The 16289-nt window shown below is 50.1% G+C and overlaps 1 protein-coding gene across 2 annotated transcripts in view; it reads left to right on the top strand.

The window, feature by feature from the left end:
- Positions 1-16289, top strand: part of VWF (von Willebrand factor) — a 137439-nt gene that overhangs the window by 22542 nt on the left and 98608 nt on the right. For both annotated transcript variants that reach the window (XM_027074097.2, XM_053225737.1), the window contains exons 7-10: positions 12149-12365; positions 14035-14157; positions 15040-15151; positions 15929-15975. In XM_027074097.2, coding sequence (XP_026929898.2) covers positions 12149-12365; positions 14035-14157; positions 15040-15151; positions 15929-15975 — 499 coding nt within the window. The remainder of the gene's footprint in view (positions 1-12148; positions 12366-14034; positions 14158-15039; positions 15152-15928; positions 15976-16289) is intronic.

Here is a 16289-nt window from a genome sequence, read left to right as displayed (position 1 = left end):
CTGCTGGGGCTGAGAGAGGAGAAACAGCCTGTCACTGGGGTGAAGCTGGGCCCTTGTCAGCACAGGGATTGTCCTAGTGAGGCAGGGACTCACTGTCTGGGGGGTTTTCTTGGAAGTGTTGTAAGTCAGGCCCCTCCCTGTGCAGGGAATGACTGGGGACCTGTCAGGAGCAGCGTCTGTAGGGGGAGAGAGAGGCCATGCTGGGTGTGGGGAAGGTGAACAGCCATGTAGTTACAACTGGGGCCTCAGCTGATCCTTCAAGGAGCTCTGAAAGCTGGGGTGGCCCCGCTAGACAAGCCTGTCCTGACCCGCTGGTCACTGGATATAGGATTCCTTTGGACAGGGAGGCTTGGGCTGAGGGCAATGCCTGCAGATGACTCCGCTGTGAGTCTTTACCGGCCAACCCTCTAGGCCGTGAGTGGATGAGTCCTTGGCTTTGAAGGGCATCTACGCTGTACCCTACAACCCCTGTGGAGCCGGCCACTTAACAGCACCATCTCCCAGCCTCCATCCAGGGAGCAACCACCCTGTTCCATCCCACAGGAAGAGGGTGGTCCCTGCTTCTGTCCAGGACCACAGCCATGACAGGACTTGACAGGCCACAGTGGGCCTGTACAGTTCTGCAGGGAGATGAGGAAATCACAGCCATGGGAGGTTAAGTAGCTGCCAAAGTTACCAGCTAACAAGCTTCAGAGTCAGAATTCACTGTCTCTGGCTTCACCCTTCACCCCCCTCCCTCCTCCCTTGTTCTGGCTGCATTGTCTCAGGCTGCTTGTTATCTCTGCCTGTGGCCCTTGAGTTTTCCCTCAGGAGTTGGCTTCCAGGATTCTTATGGTTCCTTTCAGCTCTAAAACTTTGTGTGTTTCTGTGGATTGGGCTAGAAAGTCAGTTTATAATAAGTTGCAATAAACATTCAGTGGGAATAAGCGGTGGTATGTGTCTGGAGATTGGGACAACCTCCATGGTATTAACCCCCAGTCAGCCCTTGCAGAAGTCTGATCTTCCCCAAGTCTGCACAAAAGTAGAGAAACTCCAGCTCTCTCCTACGCCAGAAGCAAAATAAACAGACACACACACACACACACACACACACACACACACACACACACACCAGAGAGAGAGAAAGAGAGAGAGTGTGCTTCATTACTGGCTGGTTACTCACGCAGTGAGTCTTTTCTGTTTTTGTGGAACAATCTGATCTCCTGAACCAAGGACCGTGTCAGGCACAGGAAAACTATTCTAACTTGATGTTTCATCCAGCTGCCTAGATTGTAAACACAATTTCCAATTTATAAACAAGCACATTCCCAATGCCTCTTTTTTGTGTTGCCAGTGTTTCAATTGTGCTAGGTTTCTGGCTAGCCCACGAACATCCGTGGCACCTGGAACGTAGCCCAGTACCAGCCACTGACTGAGGCAGACCAAGTTCTAACACCCGAGGGGAGGGTGAGGTTGTGTGGAAGAGAGTAGCTTCCTCTTCTTTCCAGGAAAACTTTGAAATATCTGGTCCTTGCCCTTGGTAGTTCCTTGATATTCTCATCCGTGGGCCTCAGCATTATGCTAAAGATATGGGTGTGGGGTCAGGCCACTTCCTGGCGCTGTAACTCTGAGTGAGACATGAACTTCTCCAAGCATCAGCTCCTGCAGAGTAAAATAGGCATAGGAAGAGTGGCCGCTGCACAGGACCACAGTTCAGGATGAGAGAGAGAGAGAGAGACTATGGGTAGGCTGTTTAGCCCAGTGGGGCTCAATCCTATGAGCTGTTCTTGTTATTATTATCATTATTTATTGGCTCCTGATGTTCTCCCGCTGTCTGCTCACTGCTGCAGCATCTGTACTATGGGATGGGAAGAAGCCAGACACACTCAGGACTTTAAGCATAAACTCCAAAATTAAATTTTTCCCCCCACCCACCTCCCAGTTGTAACCCTGTTCCTTTTGGGGAGCTGAGCCCAGTGCGAGGTTAGGAGAGAAGGTGTCTGGGGGCGCCTGGGTGGCTCAGTTGAGCATCCAACTTTGGCTCTGGGGGCGCCTGGGTGGCTCAGTTGAGTGTCCAACTTTGGCTCAGGTCGTGATCTCGAGGTTTGTGAGTTCAAGCCCCGCTTCTGGCTCTCTGTTGTCTGCAACAGAGACTACTTCGGATCCTCTGTTCCTCTCTCTCTTGGCCTCTACTTCACTCACACTCTCTCTCTCTCAAAAATGAAAAAAAAAAAAAAAAAGGAGAGAAGATGTCTGAACACAGCCACATCAAGGGGTGGGGAAGTGACAGAAGCCAAATTTTCTTCCAGAACTGCTTGGTAACCCAAGTGAATTTCAGATTGAGTGCCCTCAAGGATCATGTGCAGTGAGGGGCAGAAAGAGAGAGTTTTTATCATTTCTGTCTTTTATGTCCTAACTTACCATTTTGTGGCTGGCAGGTGGTTCACTCTCTCCATCCTTCAGTGTTTGCTAGGCAGGGGTGGGATTAAGGCAGGGGGTGCTGCAGTGGTGAGGTCGTGGTGGGGCCACATAAGTCCTTCTGATATTGAATGGCTCTTTGAGGGCATGGGTTTTGTCTTACTTTATTTTGCAAACACAGGCCAGCACAGAGTAAGTGCTGGATGAATATTCCCCCACCCTCGGAGTACAAAGGAGTACTCCCATTTATCCATAAGAAGTGGGAGATGAAGACAGGGTTTTCACATGGAGAACCTGATACTGGGTTGAGTTGAGGAGGGAGACAGGGCACTTTGTCTCCTGGAGACGAAAGGAAGGAGGGACAAAGAATCCATGAGAAGCCTTGTTTGTGTCCCCGCCAACCCCCCAACTTTTGGAGGCTCCAGCTGCAGGCTTGCTACTCACTTTGTCTCCTGGGTGCATTAAAGTCCTTACTAACCAGCGCCCTGGGAGCAGCCTGAGAAATTGGTTACCAAGTTCTTAGTGCTGGGCTGAGGCCCCCAAACGCACCAGACCTCCCGAGGCACAAGCTCCTTCAAGCTCAGAACTAGCTTCAGGGTTGTTTACCTGAGAAGGGAGACCTGACTTTGTCTCAGCCAATCAGGTTGTGTTCACTCAAGTCTGGGGTGCTCTCATTGGTTGGGAAGCACAGCGACTCATCTCCTGGGAGGTGATTAGTGCCATCTTTGGAAGGAATTGTTCACAGCCTGCTTAGTCCCCTGGGCCCCTGGGTTCAGAAGTCAGGTCTGGTAAATGGGCATCATTTACAAGTGCTTGCCATTGTGGCTCTAAGGACTATTTTGCGGTGGCAGAATGTTCTGTGGGGAAGACTGCATTGACCTAAGAACTTTTCTTGAGAGCCACCAGAATCTATTCTCCCCACTTCTCTGGGGCGTACCTTCTTTCCAGGCCGGTAACAAGGAGTTAGCTTCTTCTGAGGCAGGTCATATTACGTATACCTAGGGGATGAATGTTTCCTTGTTATGCCAACAAAACCCAGCGCCTCTCTACTGGGACTGAATAATGGCTTGTTTGATTGCATGCAAATTTACAGTTTTTTCAGCTTTAGAAACAGAAGGCAGGGCTGCTGGAGTCTGGAGCTCAGAGTGGCAGACCCAGTAGTAAGAAGCCCCAAGCTCTAAATGCTCAGATAATTAATGATGATTTCAGGTAACTCTACTACACAATTAACATTTTAAAAACATTCTTAGGTTGCCTTTTTTTTTTTAATTTACATTCTTTCAGTTTGGGTACTGTCTGCAAGGGCTGAATCTTATAAAAGGATCCTGTCTTTGTCCTCAGTGCTCACTATAGCATGAAGCCCAAGGCTGCAGCTGGTCCATCCAATGCTCTTGCTAGTTAGAAAAAGGTGCCCCTTCCTGAAGGCACTTTACCGCTGCCTATTGGGAAATCACCATAATAATCATTAGAAATGTACATAGAATGTACGTGGACATGTGTGGTGTCCACAATGTGAACGATAACCCCGTGGCATATTGCCATTGTACACTGTATGACCTGCGGAAATATATTTGATGGTCATGACCTTGGCCTCACTTCCGCTGGGAAATGCAGTTGCTGCAGCCATCCTCCTCCCCAGGATCACCTCTCCCAGACTGGGAAGGCCATCTCCCGCTTTTGCTGCTGCCATCTGCATGTGAGGTTGCTTTCGTGGCTCCGGCTCCAAGGATTCTCTCTGTATTCCCCAGAGTTGGTCCTCAAGATGGCCAGTCTTTCTTGAGAAGACCGAGTGCACCATTTATCACTCAGCCTTCTGGTGGTGAATTTTCCAGCAGCAGCAGCAGCCTCAGGCAGGAGCAGAAGAAAATTTTTAAATCAACGTCAGGACTCTTAGGCTTCTCATAACTCAGAGTGGCAGTGAGCCCATGTGCTGGTGGTGAGATGGGCATGACCTTGACCAGGGTGCTTTTGGGGGTTTAGCCTTATAGCAGAGATCAGAGGCTGCCACAGGGTTTCAGAGATTACCCTCAAATCAAGCAGAACATGACTTTTTAGTATACTTATTTGACGAACCCTTGAGGAGGGTCAGATGAGGTTTTAGTACTCAAGCTTTCAATTCAAAGGCCTTCCTAACATAAGAATCTCAAAATCCCTTAACAAGTGGCTTTCTTTCCCTTTTCCTTCCCCTCTGGTGAGGAGAAGAATGAGCAAGAATCTGATGGTGCCTATTCGAACATATTTATTGAGGTATTTTGTGTGGCTTGGGTGACACCAAACTATGAAAGTTGGATTGCAGTCCTGTTCAGGGGACAAAACACATAAGACAAATTGAACAACCATGAAAGAGAAAATGCAAATGCCATCTTGGGTCAGTAGAGGACAAATTACCAAAAGAATGGTGAATGGTATTAGCTCAGGGAGTCAGCTCCTATCACAAAGCTGATGATCTTTCCTTACTGGGAGCAGGATGAGTAGAGTGGTTCCACCCCCAGAGCTTGGACAGACCCCAAACCGGGAACCTGAGGATGGTGCTTGGCCCTTCTCCCAGCCAGCCAAGCCCTGCCCTGATCCCTGACGATTGCTCACATGCCTCCCAGAAGACCAAGGCACAGGGTGAGGAGGGTCCTTTGGGATACAGGGACTTCTGTGACATATCCAGTTACCCTACTTCTCATGAGGGCTGTACCCCAATCACCTCAGAGAGAGAAATGTCCAACTCCACAAAACAAAACAAAACAAAACAAAACAAAACAACACATCCATTTGGTAGAAACCTATCAACCAGTTTCATGGGGGCTTTGTGAGTCAGATCTTGGAATGTGGGTAGGAATCCCAGGCCAGCCAGAAGATATAAATAGAATCAGCCACCCCCCCTCATCCATCCTTGCTGGCTGACCAATGACAAACTGTGCCCCACCACAGGGGTGAATTCTTGAACCCACTACTCTGGGTCAGTTCAGGCGCCAGGCGCCCCCATACCTCCCCCAGGGGCAGCCACAGGACACCCACCCCAGGGCTGGAAAGATCAGGGCCTGGGTGAACAATCTTGCACTTTATTTATTAGCTTCTCTTTTCTTTGTTCACTTCAGTCCTAGGAATGCCCCCTCCCTTGTCCTTCGTCAGCTGTTTGGGAACAAACACAATAGCTAAGCTTTAGATCTCTTGCCACTGCTTTTTCTCTTCCCCGCTGTCTGCCACTGGGGAGATGAGCTTCTTTTCTATCTCCCTCCCTCGAACCGCCTTGGCATCTCCAGAGAAGAGGCCTGGACTTCTTTAATGAACTGAAAATGTGATTATGTTGGGCTACAATTGGGTCTGCGCACCCACCCAGGCAGGATGAAGTCATGGGCTGATGGAGCTGGGCTAGATATCTCTTGACAACCTCTGGCACCACAGACAAGAGATGAAGGAGGATAGAAGTAGCCGTTGCCGGGCACTGGAGCCAGGGAGATGCTGGAAGTGTGCAAAAGAGCTGACCATCGTATGTCTCTGCCAGAATGGTTCAGCAGAGAGCTGAGGAGAATAACCATTTTCGAACTGTGTGGCTAGTATGGACAACAGACCGATGATAGTAGTTCTAAGCCCTTGATTGCCTTTCCTGTGTAACCTCATTTAGTTTTATTTTGCAGCAACTGGCTTCGATAGGTATTGCTGTCTGTGTTAGGAGTAGGTTCCTCTGTGAGTGACTGTACACCCAAAGTAACAAGGGCTTACACAACATAGAAATTTATTGCTCTTTCTCGGTGTAGAGAACTTGGGTGGAATGTCCAGGGCTAGCACAGGGTACCACGGTATTGAGATCCAGGGTCCTTCTGTCTCGTTTCTCTGTTGTTGTTGACGTGAAGCTTCCAGTTCATGGTCCAAGATGGCAGCTCATGCCTCAAGCATCACAACCATATTCTAGCAGTGGGGAGAGAAGGAGCTAAGAAAGAAGCGCCCTCACCTTTTGGGGATGTTGCCTGGAATGTTGCCCATGACCCTTCTGCTTATGTCCTAGTAGGCAAAGCTTAGTTATGTCCATTCCTGGCAACTGGGGAGGTGAAGAAATAGAATCTTTGTTCCCAGCGGGCATGTGCCCAGGAGACAGTTGAAATTTGAAGGTTCTATGACTAAGAAAAAAGGGAAGAACAGATCCTGGGCAACTTTCAATCTCTGCTACACCCTGCCTTCTTTATAGGTGAGGAAACAGGTGCAGAGGGGCAAGATAATTTTCCTACACACACACACACACACACACACACACACACACACATACACACACACACTATGGAAGTGACAGGGTTGGGATTGCAGTCCAACCATGCTTCTAAAGCCTGTGCTTTATCTGCTGTACTACACTGTTGTCTAACCTGGTTGTGAGGAAACAGTTGGCGAGGTGTGGCTCGCCAATGTGGCAGTTTCCACATTGAGGGTGTGGAAAACCACGTAAATGGTGGTTTGGTGACAGGTGACTGACCTGTGGGATGGAATCAGGCTTTGAGCCCTGCTTGGTACAGCAGTTTGTAAATTACTTAGCTGACACTCTTAAAAATGATAGAGGATGGGAAAGAGATTTTCTGTCTCTCTATGTATTTAATGTTTATTTATTTTTGAGAGACAGAGACAGTGTGAACAGGGGAGGGGCAGAGAAAGAGGGAGCACAGAATCTGAGCAGTTTTCAGGCTCTGGGCTGTCAGCACAGAGCCCGATGAGGGGCGTGAACTCATGAACTGCGAGATCATGACCTGAGCCAAAGTTGGACGCTTAACTGACTAAGCCACCCAGGCACCCCGGGAAAGAGATTTTCTATGGATTATCTATTGATTATGGATTTGGATTTTCTATTGGTACATACTATATTAGACAATAAAACAGAAATGTAAAACATATTCACTTAAAAATAATAAACACATTATATTTAACATGGATGCCATCTTTTTAATAAAAAGAACTATAAATTCCAACAGAAAATGTGGAGAGAGAAAAATGGCATTGTTTCACAGTTTTGCAAATCTCTTTCTTATCTGGCTTAAGAGAAATCAGCTGGATTCCCATGTCAGCTTCTGTAGTCAGTGTGTTGTGATATCACATACCATGTAGCCTCTGGAAAATTCCACTGGACACTCATGAAAAAGTGAGAGCATAAAGGTCAAATAACATCTTAGTATTATTATAAAAATATTTTTGATCTTATGGAGCCCTGAAAGGATCTTGGGAATCCGTAGGAGGTTCCTGGACTACACTTTGTGAACCACTGACCTAGTTAATGTTTTACTCTCTCTATGCCTCAGTTTCCAAATATGAAAGACTGTCTCTCTTGCCTTTCTCCAAGGAGGTTTGCGTTCTTTGAAGGTGTTGCAGGCTCATGAAGGGCAAGTTTGTGGGAGCAAGTGCTGAGGCGGTCTCTGAAATAACTGTTTGCTTTGGGGACATGGGTGATGCGAGAGAAGGGGCGTGGGGGTGGGAATGAGCTGGAGTCAGATCCTAAAAGCCTGGCCTTACTGCCTTTCTAAGGAGCTAGGACTTTGCCCTTTAGGCTGTGGTGGGACACCATCAGATTTGCCTTGTATCCTGACTTAGGCATATGCTAGAGACCTAGAGACCACATGACCAGTGCTTGCTGAGTGAAGGTTTGGTCACCTCCTACCTGACGACATCTCTCCCCAGGATCTGAGAGGACACGAGGTCGGCTCCATCTTGGACTTTTTTCTGTCTTGGCACCTGGCCTGGCCTGGCAGGGCTACCTGTGGTGGAGTGGGGAAGGCTGGGGGGAGAGGCACCATGCTGCACTGGGGGCCCTCAGACGGTGGTCATGCTACCATGACCTACTAGGCCAAGTTCAGGCCAGAGCTGACCGAAGGAAGACTGTAGGGCAAGATGGAAAGACAAACTTTCCCTTTTGTCTCTGTTGAGGAAGAAATCCTAGCCAGATTTTCAGGTGCAGACACAGAGGGCAAAGGCATTGTTCTCAGAAGGGAGGTGGCTGTTTCTGCAGAAATCCACTCCCATCCTGCAAGCGAATAGTCAGAAAACACCCTTCTTGCTGCAGCTTTCTATAAACCATTTAGTACCTCAAGGGACCTCCCAGGAAATGTGCTGAAATACTGGTCCCATTCTTCCTCTGAGCAGGGAACAGACATCTTTGGGCCAGCTGGAGATGGGTCATGCCGGCCTCTGCCCCACATCGCTCTCAAAGTGGGAGGAGATGTCTAGACTCCTGGGTCTCTTCTTTCCTCTGGTTGACACTGTGCTTGGCTGGTGAGAACCCTAGGTATCTGGTCCCTGTGCCTGTGCGAGATGTCCTGTGGGCTGCTCCAGACCCTGTCCTACAGCCTGGGTGATGACACTATCATCCCATGGAGTTGCCTTTTTGGGTTTTTCTCTAGTTGTAAATTGTGGGTGAGGAGAAAGGTAGGCAAGAGCCTGAGCATCCAGTCTTCTCTGGGACACCCTTGGCTGCCCTTTAAGGGTCCAGGAACCTCACTTTCTGAGGGAAATTTCTCATGGGGCATGCTGTGGCATTTCCATGGGGGCATTTCCATGGCAGAATGGAAAGAACTGGACGCAGGCCTCAGCCTCCTCCCCTGAGCCTGAGGAGAGTTGTAGACCCGCCTGGTGCAAAGAAGAGTTGGTCCTTCTCCCATCACCCCACTTGAAAGAAACCCACTTTGTTCCGGAGGAGTATGAGCCTCTCAAATAGCAGATGAAGGAGAGCAGCCCCTCCGTTCACCTCGGAGTCTCCAAGATGATAGTAGTGTGATAATGTTGTCATGGCAACCATTCATCCCTGTTTAGCCTGGGGAAATGGAGATGGGGGGAAAGGGACAAAGATGTCCTTCTGTCCTGCTGGTGAGTTGCCCACCATTCTGGAGGATAAGCCTATTGGCAGAAGGGACAGGAGGGACCAGGATTCTCTGGTGACCAGGAGATCCATGATGATAATATGGAGTCGCCATTTATTAGGTGAAACTTTTACATGGGTTATTTCATTCAGTCTTCACTACCATCTCATCAGATAGGAGCTGTTACTATTATCCCCATTTTGTAGAGGAGGAGGGGTTAAGCAAATAGCCAAAGGTCATACAGCTAGCAGGTGGAAGAGGCAAAACTCACATCTGGGGCTGTGAAGTCATAACAAGTCCAGGGACTCTTCCTGGCATTGTCTTCAGAGACCTCAGTTTCCCCTGTGTAAAGGGCTCAGGGTGGCAAATGGAAGGAGGCATGCCATAGCCCAAGACCTCAGCGGTCACGGGTGACCCTACTGCCATCTTCATTCATCGACTGCTTGCTCAGTGCCAGGCACTGCGGTGCCTTCCCACCACCTGCGAGGCAGCGCCTGTTGGTATCATTCCCATGTTACCCAAGGACACCCTTCTCCAGCGAGGCAAGGAGGTTTGCCTCAGTCCCCACTGCCAGGAAGTGGCAGAGCTGGGCTTAAGCCAGAGCGCGCTCTCAGCCGCACAGTGGGTGTGGAGTCTCCAAGCTGATGGGAAGGAAGCCAGAAAAGTGGAGTCCTGGAGGGAGTGCCGCTCTCAGCCGTTGGCTTCCAAGACGTGGGGCTGCTAATTGTCCGGGGAGGCAGGTCTGCAGCTGCAGCTTCGCAGTTCAGCAGCCCTCGCAGCTGCGGCTTTGCTAACAGGCGGAGGGAACCAGCCACACCCAACTGCTTGGGCCAGCTGGTCCTGGACCTCCTTCGGAGTCTCTCCTGCCCCTGGGCCGGTGTGATCAGGTGCAGCTGTGACATTCCTCCCTGCTGCCTCGTTCCGATGGCAGACTCTGTGCAGGCTTGGTGGGGTGCGGGGGCCCCAGCTCAGGGCCCCTGTGGGCAGGATGTGGATTTTCCCTGGGACCACAGCTTGTCCCTGGAGCTGCCAGGGCGGGTCTTGAGGATGGTGAGCAGTGTTGGGTCAGATTTCTATTCCTCCGGGCTTTCCACGTTGCCACAAAAGACCCCCCTCCCAGCCTGGCTCTTGATTTACACAGGCTTGCTCTGGCCATCCTTTGGTACAGTTTGAGCAGATTGGATTTCCTTCTCTTCAAACCTATCATTTCTTCCCTCTTTTTTACTGTCCCTTTTGTGAACACTGATTTGCTCTGGTTTATCCTTCAGGACTCAGCCTTCCATTGAGATGCTCTTGTAGTTCTTTATTTTTAGCTGAAGGTTGTTTTTGTTTTTGTTTTTTTTTTAAGTATTGATTTATTTATTTTTAAGTAGGCTCCGTGCCCAACAAAGGGCTCAAACTCACGACCCTGAGATCAAGAGTCGCGTACTCTACCGACTGAGCCAGCCAGGCACCCCTTGGCCGAAGGTTTTAAGTCCATGTACTAATTCTCCAGTCTGAGAGCATGTGTATGCATGAAAAAGCTGATGCCCCAGCAGGGAGCACCTATGGTGACCATACTGTATTGTCTCAAGTCCAGGACATGTCATTGTTCCATGTATCACTAAGAAAGAAAACCTGAGGAACAAAGAGAAGGAAAGTAACTGGGAGTGAGAGGCGGAGAAATCACACTGGGGAAGCCTGTTATCAGGGCCAGTGATTATTCAACTCAGTTAGTTGCCTGATTTACTTTGAAAATAGTGTGAACAAATTAAAAACAAATTCTTTTATGTGCTCTGTACATTCTCTTTGGGTTTTGTTTTGATCAACATTCTGACACAGAGGACAGATGCCACTCTAGACAATTTGAATAAAAAGGATTTATTATACCAGGTCAGATGGCTTAGCGGTTATTAAGACGGCTGAATGAAACTCTGTAGGATGAGAGTCCAGAAGACATTCTCAAGTCAAAAAAAAAAAAAAGCTGCCAATTGAAGTGTGTTATTGATTGTAAGATGCACACTAAGTTCAGAGATTTTATTTTATTTTATCTTATCTTGTCGCAGAAAGAAAATTTTATTTGCAGCAAAGAAGGAGCTCATGGGGAATGGCTTCTAAAGCTGTACCTCCCAACTTCAGAGGTTTTAAACTGCAAAAAAAAAAAAAAAAAAAAGGTACATTTAGAATCATTAAGACACAGAACACAGAGATGTTTACAAGTACAATATATAGGGATGTTTGTGCTAACATGTTACTAGAATAGTCAGTGACGATTCTGAACCTGCCCTGTGTTGTTGGGTTGAGGGTATCAACAAGGTGGCAAAATCCAAGGACAGCCCTTGCCTGACAGAGGATCTCAGGGACATTTTCTAGAATCCTAGCTTGTTTTTGCGGGTAGGAGCTGGTTCCGTCTGGCCCCAGGAATCACCTGGTGAATGCCCGGAAAATGTACTGCACCCCGATATGCTGAATGTAAATCTCAGCAGTGTCTGCTTTATGCAGCTCCTGGTGCCATATCCTCCTGTATGGTGGGGAAGACCCAGACGGGGAGAGGGGGCTGCTGGGTCAGTGCAAAGCAGACCCTCGTCAGCATTCCTTATAGCCCGACTCCAAGCTCAGCACCTTTCACTCCCCTCCCTCTGCTCGTTCCTTTCCTAGGACCCCGCCTGTCACTGCTGTTCAGAGTGTCAGTGCTGTGGGTTCTGCATGTTCAGGGCTCAGTCTGGGAGATAACCTGAGTCTCTGTCCATCTCTTGTAGCATGAGTTCAGGATTTTGCCTCTGATGGCTGGAGACTTTAATCTGACAAATGTTGATAAGCACCTCCTAGATGTCAGGAATGAAGGAGCTTCCTCGGTTTTCCCGGCGAGAGTGCTTCTTCGTGGAGCCACATTCAGGAAGCCGGGACTGCGGGGTGCTGTTCCGCACTGAAGTGGTGTCTCATTCCTGCAGGGCCCGTGGGAGCAGTGTCAGCTTCTGAAGAGTGCCTCGGTGTTTGCCCGCTGCCACCCCCTGGTGGACCCCGAGCCTTTTGTGGCCCTGTGTGAAAAGACTCTGTGCACCTGTGCCCAGGGGCTGCGGTGCCCATGCGTGGCCCTCTTGGAGTATGCCCGGGCCTGTGCCCAGCAGGGGATGGTCTTGTACGGCTGGACCGACCACACTGCATGCCGTAAGTCAGCACCCACCCTCCCAGCTGGGCATGAGTGGTGTCTGTCCTGGAGTGTCACTAGGGAAGCCCTGGGACAGTGTCACAATCCTGGGCCTTTGCCACACCCCAACCGGCCAGTGCCTGCAGGACCTTCAGTGCCTGGGCCACCTGGTCACAGAGGGCTGGCCCGCAGGCGGAATCCCCTCCCTTGAAAGCTGCAGCTGGGAAGACCTTCCCATGCCTCTGTTCTGTGCCATGCCTCCCCCCCCCCCCCCCCCCCCGCCCCCGACTCCCTCAGGAAATCTGTTGCCTGGACTTGAGAAACATCCTCCTTCCCTCATGGGACCCTCAGCCATCCTGATCCCAATTCACATCTTCACTGCCTGCCTGTCTGAATTGACGAGGAACAGGGCGTTGTCCCAACTATCCACGGGGTGATCTTGGAGAGCCTGGCAGGCTGTCATTACATCCTTCTCTTGTATTAACCCAGCCTTCCTTCCTCTGGCCACAGTGCTTATCTGTCCCTCCCCCCCCCCCCCCCCCCACCTCACTTGGTGACGCCTGGGGTTTGGATCTCCCAGTCTCAATGGGCCCCTCATCATTGTCATTGTCACCATTCCCACATTATCGTAACTGAGTAGGAGCTTCTCTGGTTACCTTGTAAGAAGCTTCCTCTCTCTGCAGACTTTCCCTAGATCAAAAGCCATGCAGATGGACAGTCTGCGATAATCATACAGGTCATCCCGGCTGATAGAGACAGAGCGGGGAGCCGGATATTCACACCACATACATGTTTCTCAGTGTGTGTTTTTTCAGTTTATAAATTAGAGCTTTTATCTTTGCTGTGGAGGTGTGAGAAGGGGGTAATTAGCAGCTGGTTTCTCCTCTGTGAGGTGGAGCAGCTGAGTTTTTAGTTTTTTGAAGATAGGGTAGGGGGAGATGCCTGACGTATCTTGGAGGAGAAGGGATTGGGGACAATCGTTTGGTGTTGTGAAGCCCAGAAAAGAGCGTTGGTGTGTTCCAGTTCTTCAGCTGCTCTGAGCCTCAGTTAGCCACGAGGTCGAGAGACTAAAGAGAGCCAGGCCCTGCCCAGGAGGAGCTGGGTCCAGCGGAAGGGGACAGATGCTTAGGCGATAAGGCTCTGAAGGCTTGCAGCACAGTGGAAGATAAATGTGGAGTGAATGTCACCCACGTGGGGAAGGTGGGCATGAATGGCGTGCACCCCGTGCTGGGTGGGGCCTTTGGGGCCAAGTTCATGAGGAAAGTGGGGCCCTTAGAGGAGGGGTGTGATGGAGGACACATTTACCTCTTGTTTGGCCCCAGGAGGACATTTATTTTCAGCTTAGAGGAGTTTGGTATTACTTTGAGAAGGTTTTAGGTGAAAGGGACCAAAAAAATCCCAAGCTCTTCATGGAAAACAGATGACTGAGGGGAAGGGGTGGTGGTCCCAGGTGACCCTGTTGAGTCTTGGCCAGGCCTTACAAGATGGAAGATGTTCCTTCAGGGGAGGGTGGTTGGCAGGATGGTCTTGGAGGGCATATTGGCCATTTGGGTGCCATTGGGGTGAAGAAGGCCCCTGGGGCCCTGAAGACAGAGGGGAGCAGCAAAAGAACATGAAGGCTCTGAGTACATATGAGGCTCTCTCTGGGAGGGAGCTGCTCTGGGGAGACCCCTGGCTTTTCCATTTCAGGACCGGCATGTCCTGCTGGCATGGAGTATAAGGAATGCGTGTCCCCTTGCGCCAGAACTTGCCAGAGCCTGCACGTCAAAGAAGTGTGTCAGGAGCAATGCGTGGACGGCTGCAGCTGCCCTGGTAATAAACTCATTTTATTCACAAATCCGAGACCTTGCCAGTGCCCTGGGCTTGGGGAAGCCAGATGAAGGCTACTTGTGTTTGCTCCCCATTGCTAAAATCAGAAGCCTTTTATTTATTTTTAAAAAGTCTTTGTACCGAGTGATCAGGATTGAGCTGGCGTTTATTTGTAATTGATGTTTTCCTGTTGTACTGTATCCATGAAAGCGCGTGTGTCTAGGAAACAGAAGGATGGTCTGGGCTCCAACAGTGACTTTGTTTGGGGAGCATGTGACCCAATCTGAGCTGCGGTTTTGTTTTCTCAGTGAAGTGTCAGGGAAGCGGTCTGAGTGAACGATCTTTTAAAATGTCTCCTGGGTTTGCCACGTGAGCTCAACTGAAAGAGAGCTTTGCACTAGAAAGTTTTTCTCAGGAGAGACTGAGCTTTGGTGGAAAACCCCGTTTAATTACAGAGAGTGAGGCCTGTGTGTTTGGACTCTCCTGGCTTGCCCACTGGGAAGACCTTGAACAAAATTCTTGCCTCCTTTCTTCACCTGTGGAACGGAGATTAATAATGCCCTCTCTTTCATTGCATTAATGTGAAAGGTCAGCATCACACAACAGGTTTTTGGAGCTTCCGGGGAGAAGCCCTCAGCCTAGACTCTTGACCCCCTCACTGGTAGACCTTGAGCAAAGCCCTTTCCCCCATTTCTTCAGCAGTGGAGAGGAGATTCATAATCCCCCTCTCCCAGGTTGCACAAACGTGGGAGAGCAACAGTGCAGGACAGGTTCTTTGAGCTTCCTGGAAGAAGCCCTCGGCTGTGATCATTCGTGGGGATTCTGTAGTTGGGAGATGAGCAATGATGGTAAGTTGAGTCTTTGCCTCGATGCCCTTGAACACAGAGGGACAGCTCCTGGATGAAGGCCGCTGCGTGGAAAGTGCTGAGTGTTCGTGTGTGCACGCCGGGAAGCGGTACCCTCCGGGAGCCTCCCTCTCGCAGGACTGCAACACCTGGTAGCTGGGGCTGTGCGCTGTGGGCTGGGGCGGGGGAGGGGGTGCACTGGGTAGTGGCAGGTGCGACAGGACCTGGTTGGGCAGAGGGAGGAGAGGCAGAGATGAGGTGGTTTGGGAGGGTGGAGAAGTCGTTGACGAGGAGCAAGGATGGTGTTATGGATGGGCCTAGAGGAGGGGGTCAGGGAGGGAAGGACGCTTTAAGTGCAAACATCATCTCTAGCTTTCCCCCCAAACTATGCTTTAGTTAATGGCTCTCTCTGAAGAAGGACTGTATGACAGTCACCACGCCACAGGCAGTTTTCTCCTTGAATACATAACCTTTTGTTCCACACCCAGGCCTCTTTCCTTTGCTGTCGTTTCCTTGCTTGGCTGTCTCCCAGGAGTCCCCATGGGCTGCCTGGCGTGGTCCTGGGTTGTCATTTTCAGCAGCCCCCCTGATCTCTCTTCCCCTAGCTGTGTGGGGGTAGGGAGCAGTTGGGGGAGTAGGAATTTTCTGGGTGGCTGGTGGATTTTCAGGGACATTGGGTCCCCTAGGTTTTTTTCTTCCATCTCTCCATCAGGGCTTCTTCCCCTTGGCATGATCTCCAAGATTCTTCTGTGGCCACAGCCCTGTGCTGTTCACCTTTAACCTCATAAAGATCCCCCCTCACGCCAGCTCCTTTCTCTTCCCAGATCCCTTCCTTTTGGGGGCTGTGGTATCTGTGACGAGCTCTTGATCTGTTCATGTACCCTTGTGTTTGCACAACTACCCATGACCTGTGCTGCTCTCCCCAACAGCATTTGCCGAAATAGCCTGTGGGTCTGCAGCAATGAAGAATGCCCAGGTAGGTGATCTTTTGCTCATTCCCTCCCTCCTCTGAATGGAGAGGTGTGTCATCCTTGCCAGGCAGGGAGGGCCACATCTCAAGGCAGGGAGGAGGTGGCCTCTGCACCACAGCTGTGGCTCCCTGACTACAGCTGTGGTTTCTGATACCAGCTGTGCTAACCCACTCATGGGCCAGCAGAAGGACATGTTGTGTAGCTGAAAGGGCAGAATGCACCTGGTCTAAGGTTTTATTGTTGTTTTCTGGTCACCTGTTTGCTCAAAGGATTATGGTTGAATGAGCTATAAGGACTGTGAGGTCACAGTTGACTAAAC

Source organism: Acinonyx jubatus, chromosome B4 (assembly GCF_027475565.1).
Source record: "Acinonyx jubatus isolate Ajub_Pintada_27869175 chromosome B4, VMU_Ajub_asm_v1.0, whole genome shotgun sequence".
NCBI lineage: Eukaryota > Metazoa > Chordata > Mammalia > Carnivora > Felidae > Acinonyx > Acinonyx jubatus.
Note: the sequence above shows the minus strand (reverse complement) of the source record. Positions and strands in the feature narration are given on the sequence as shown.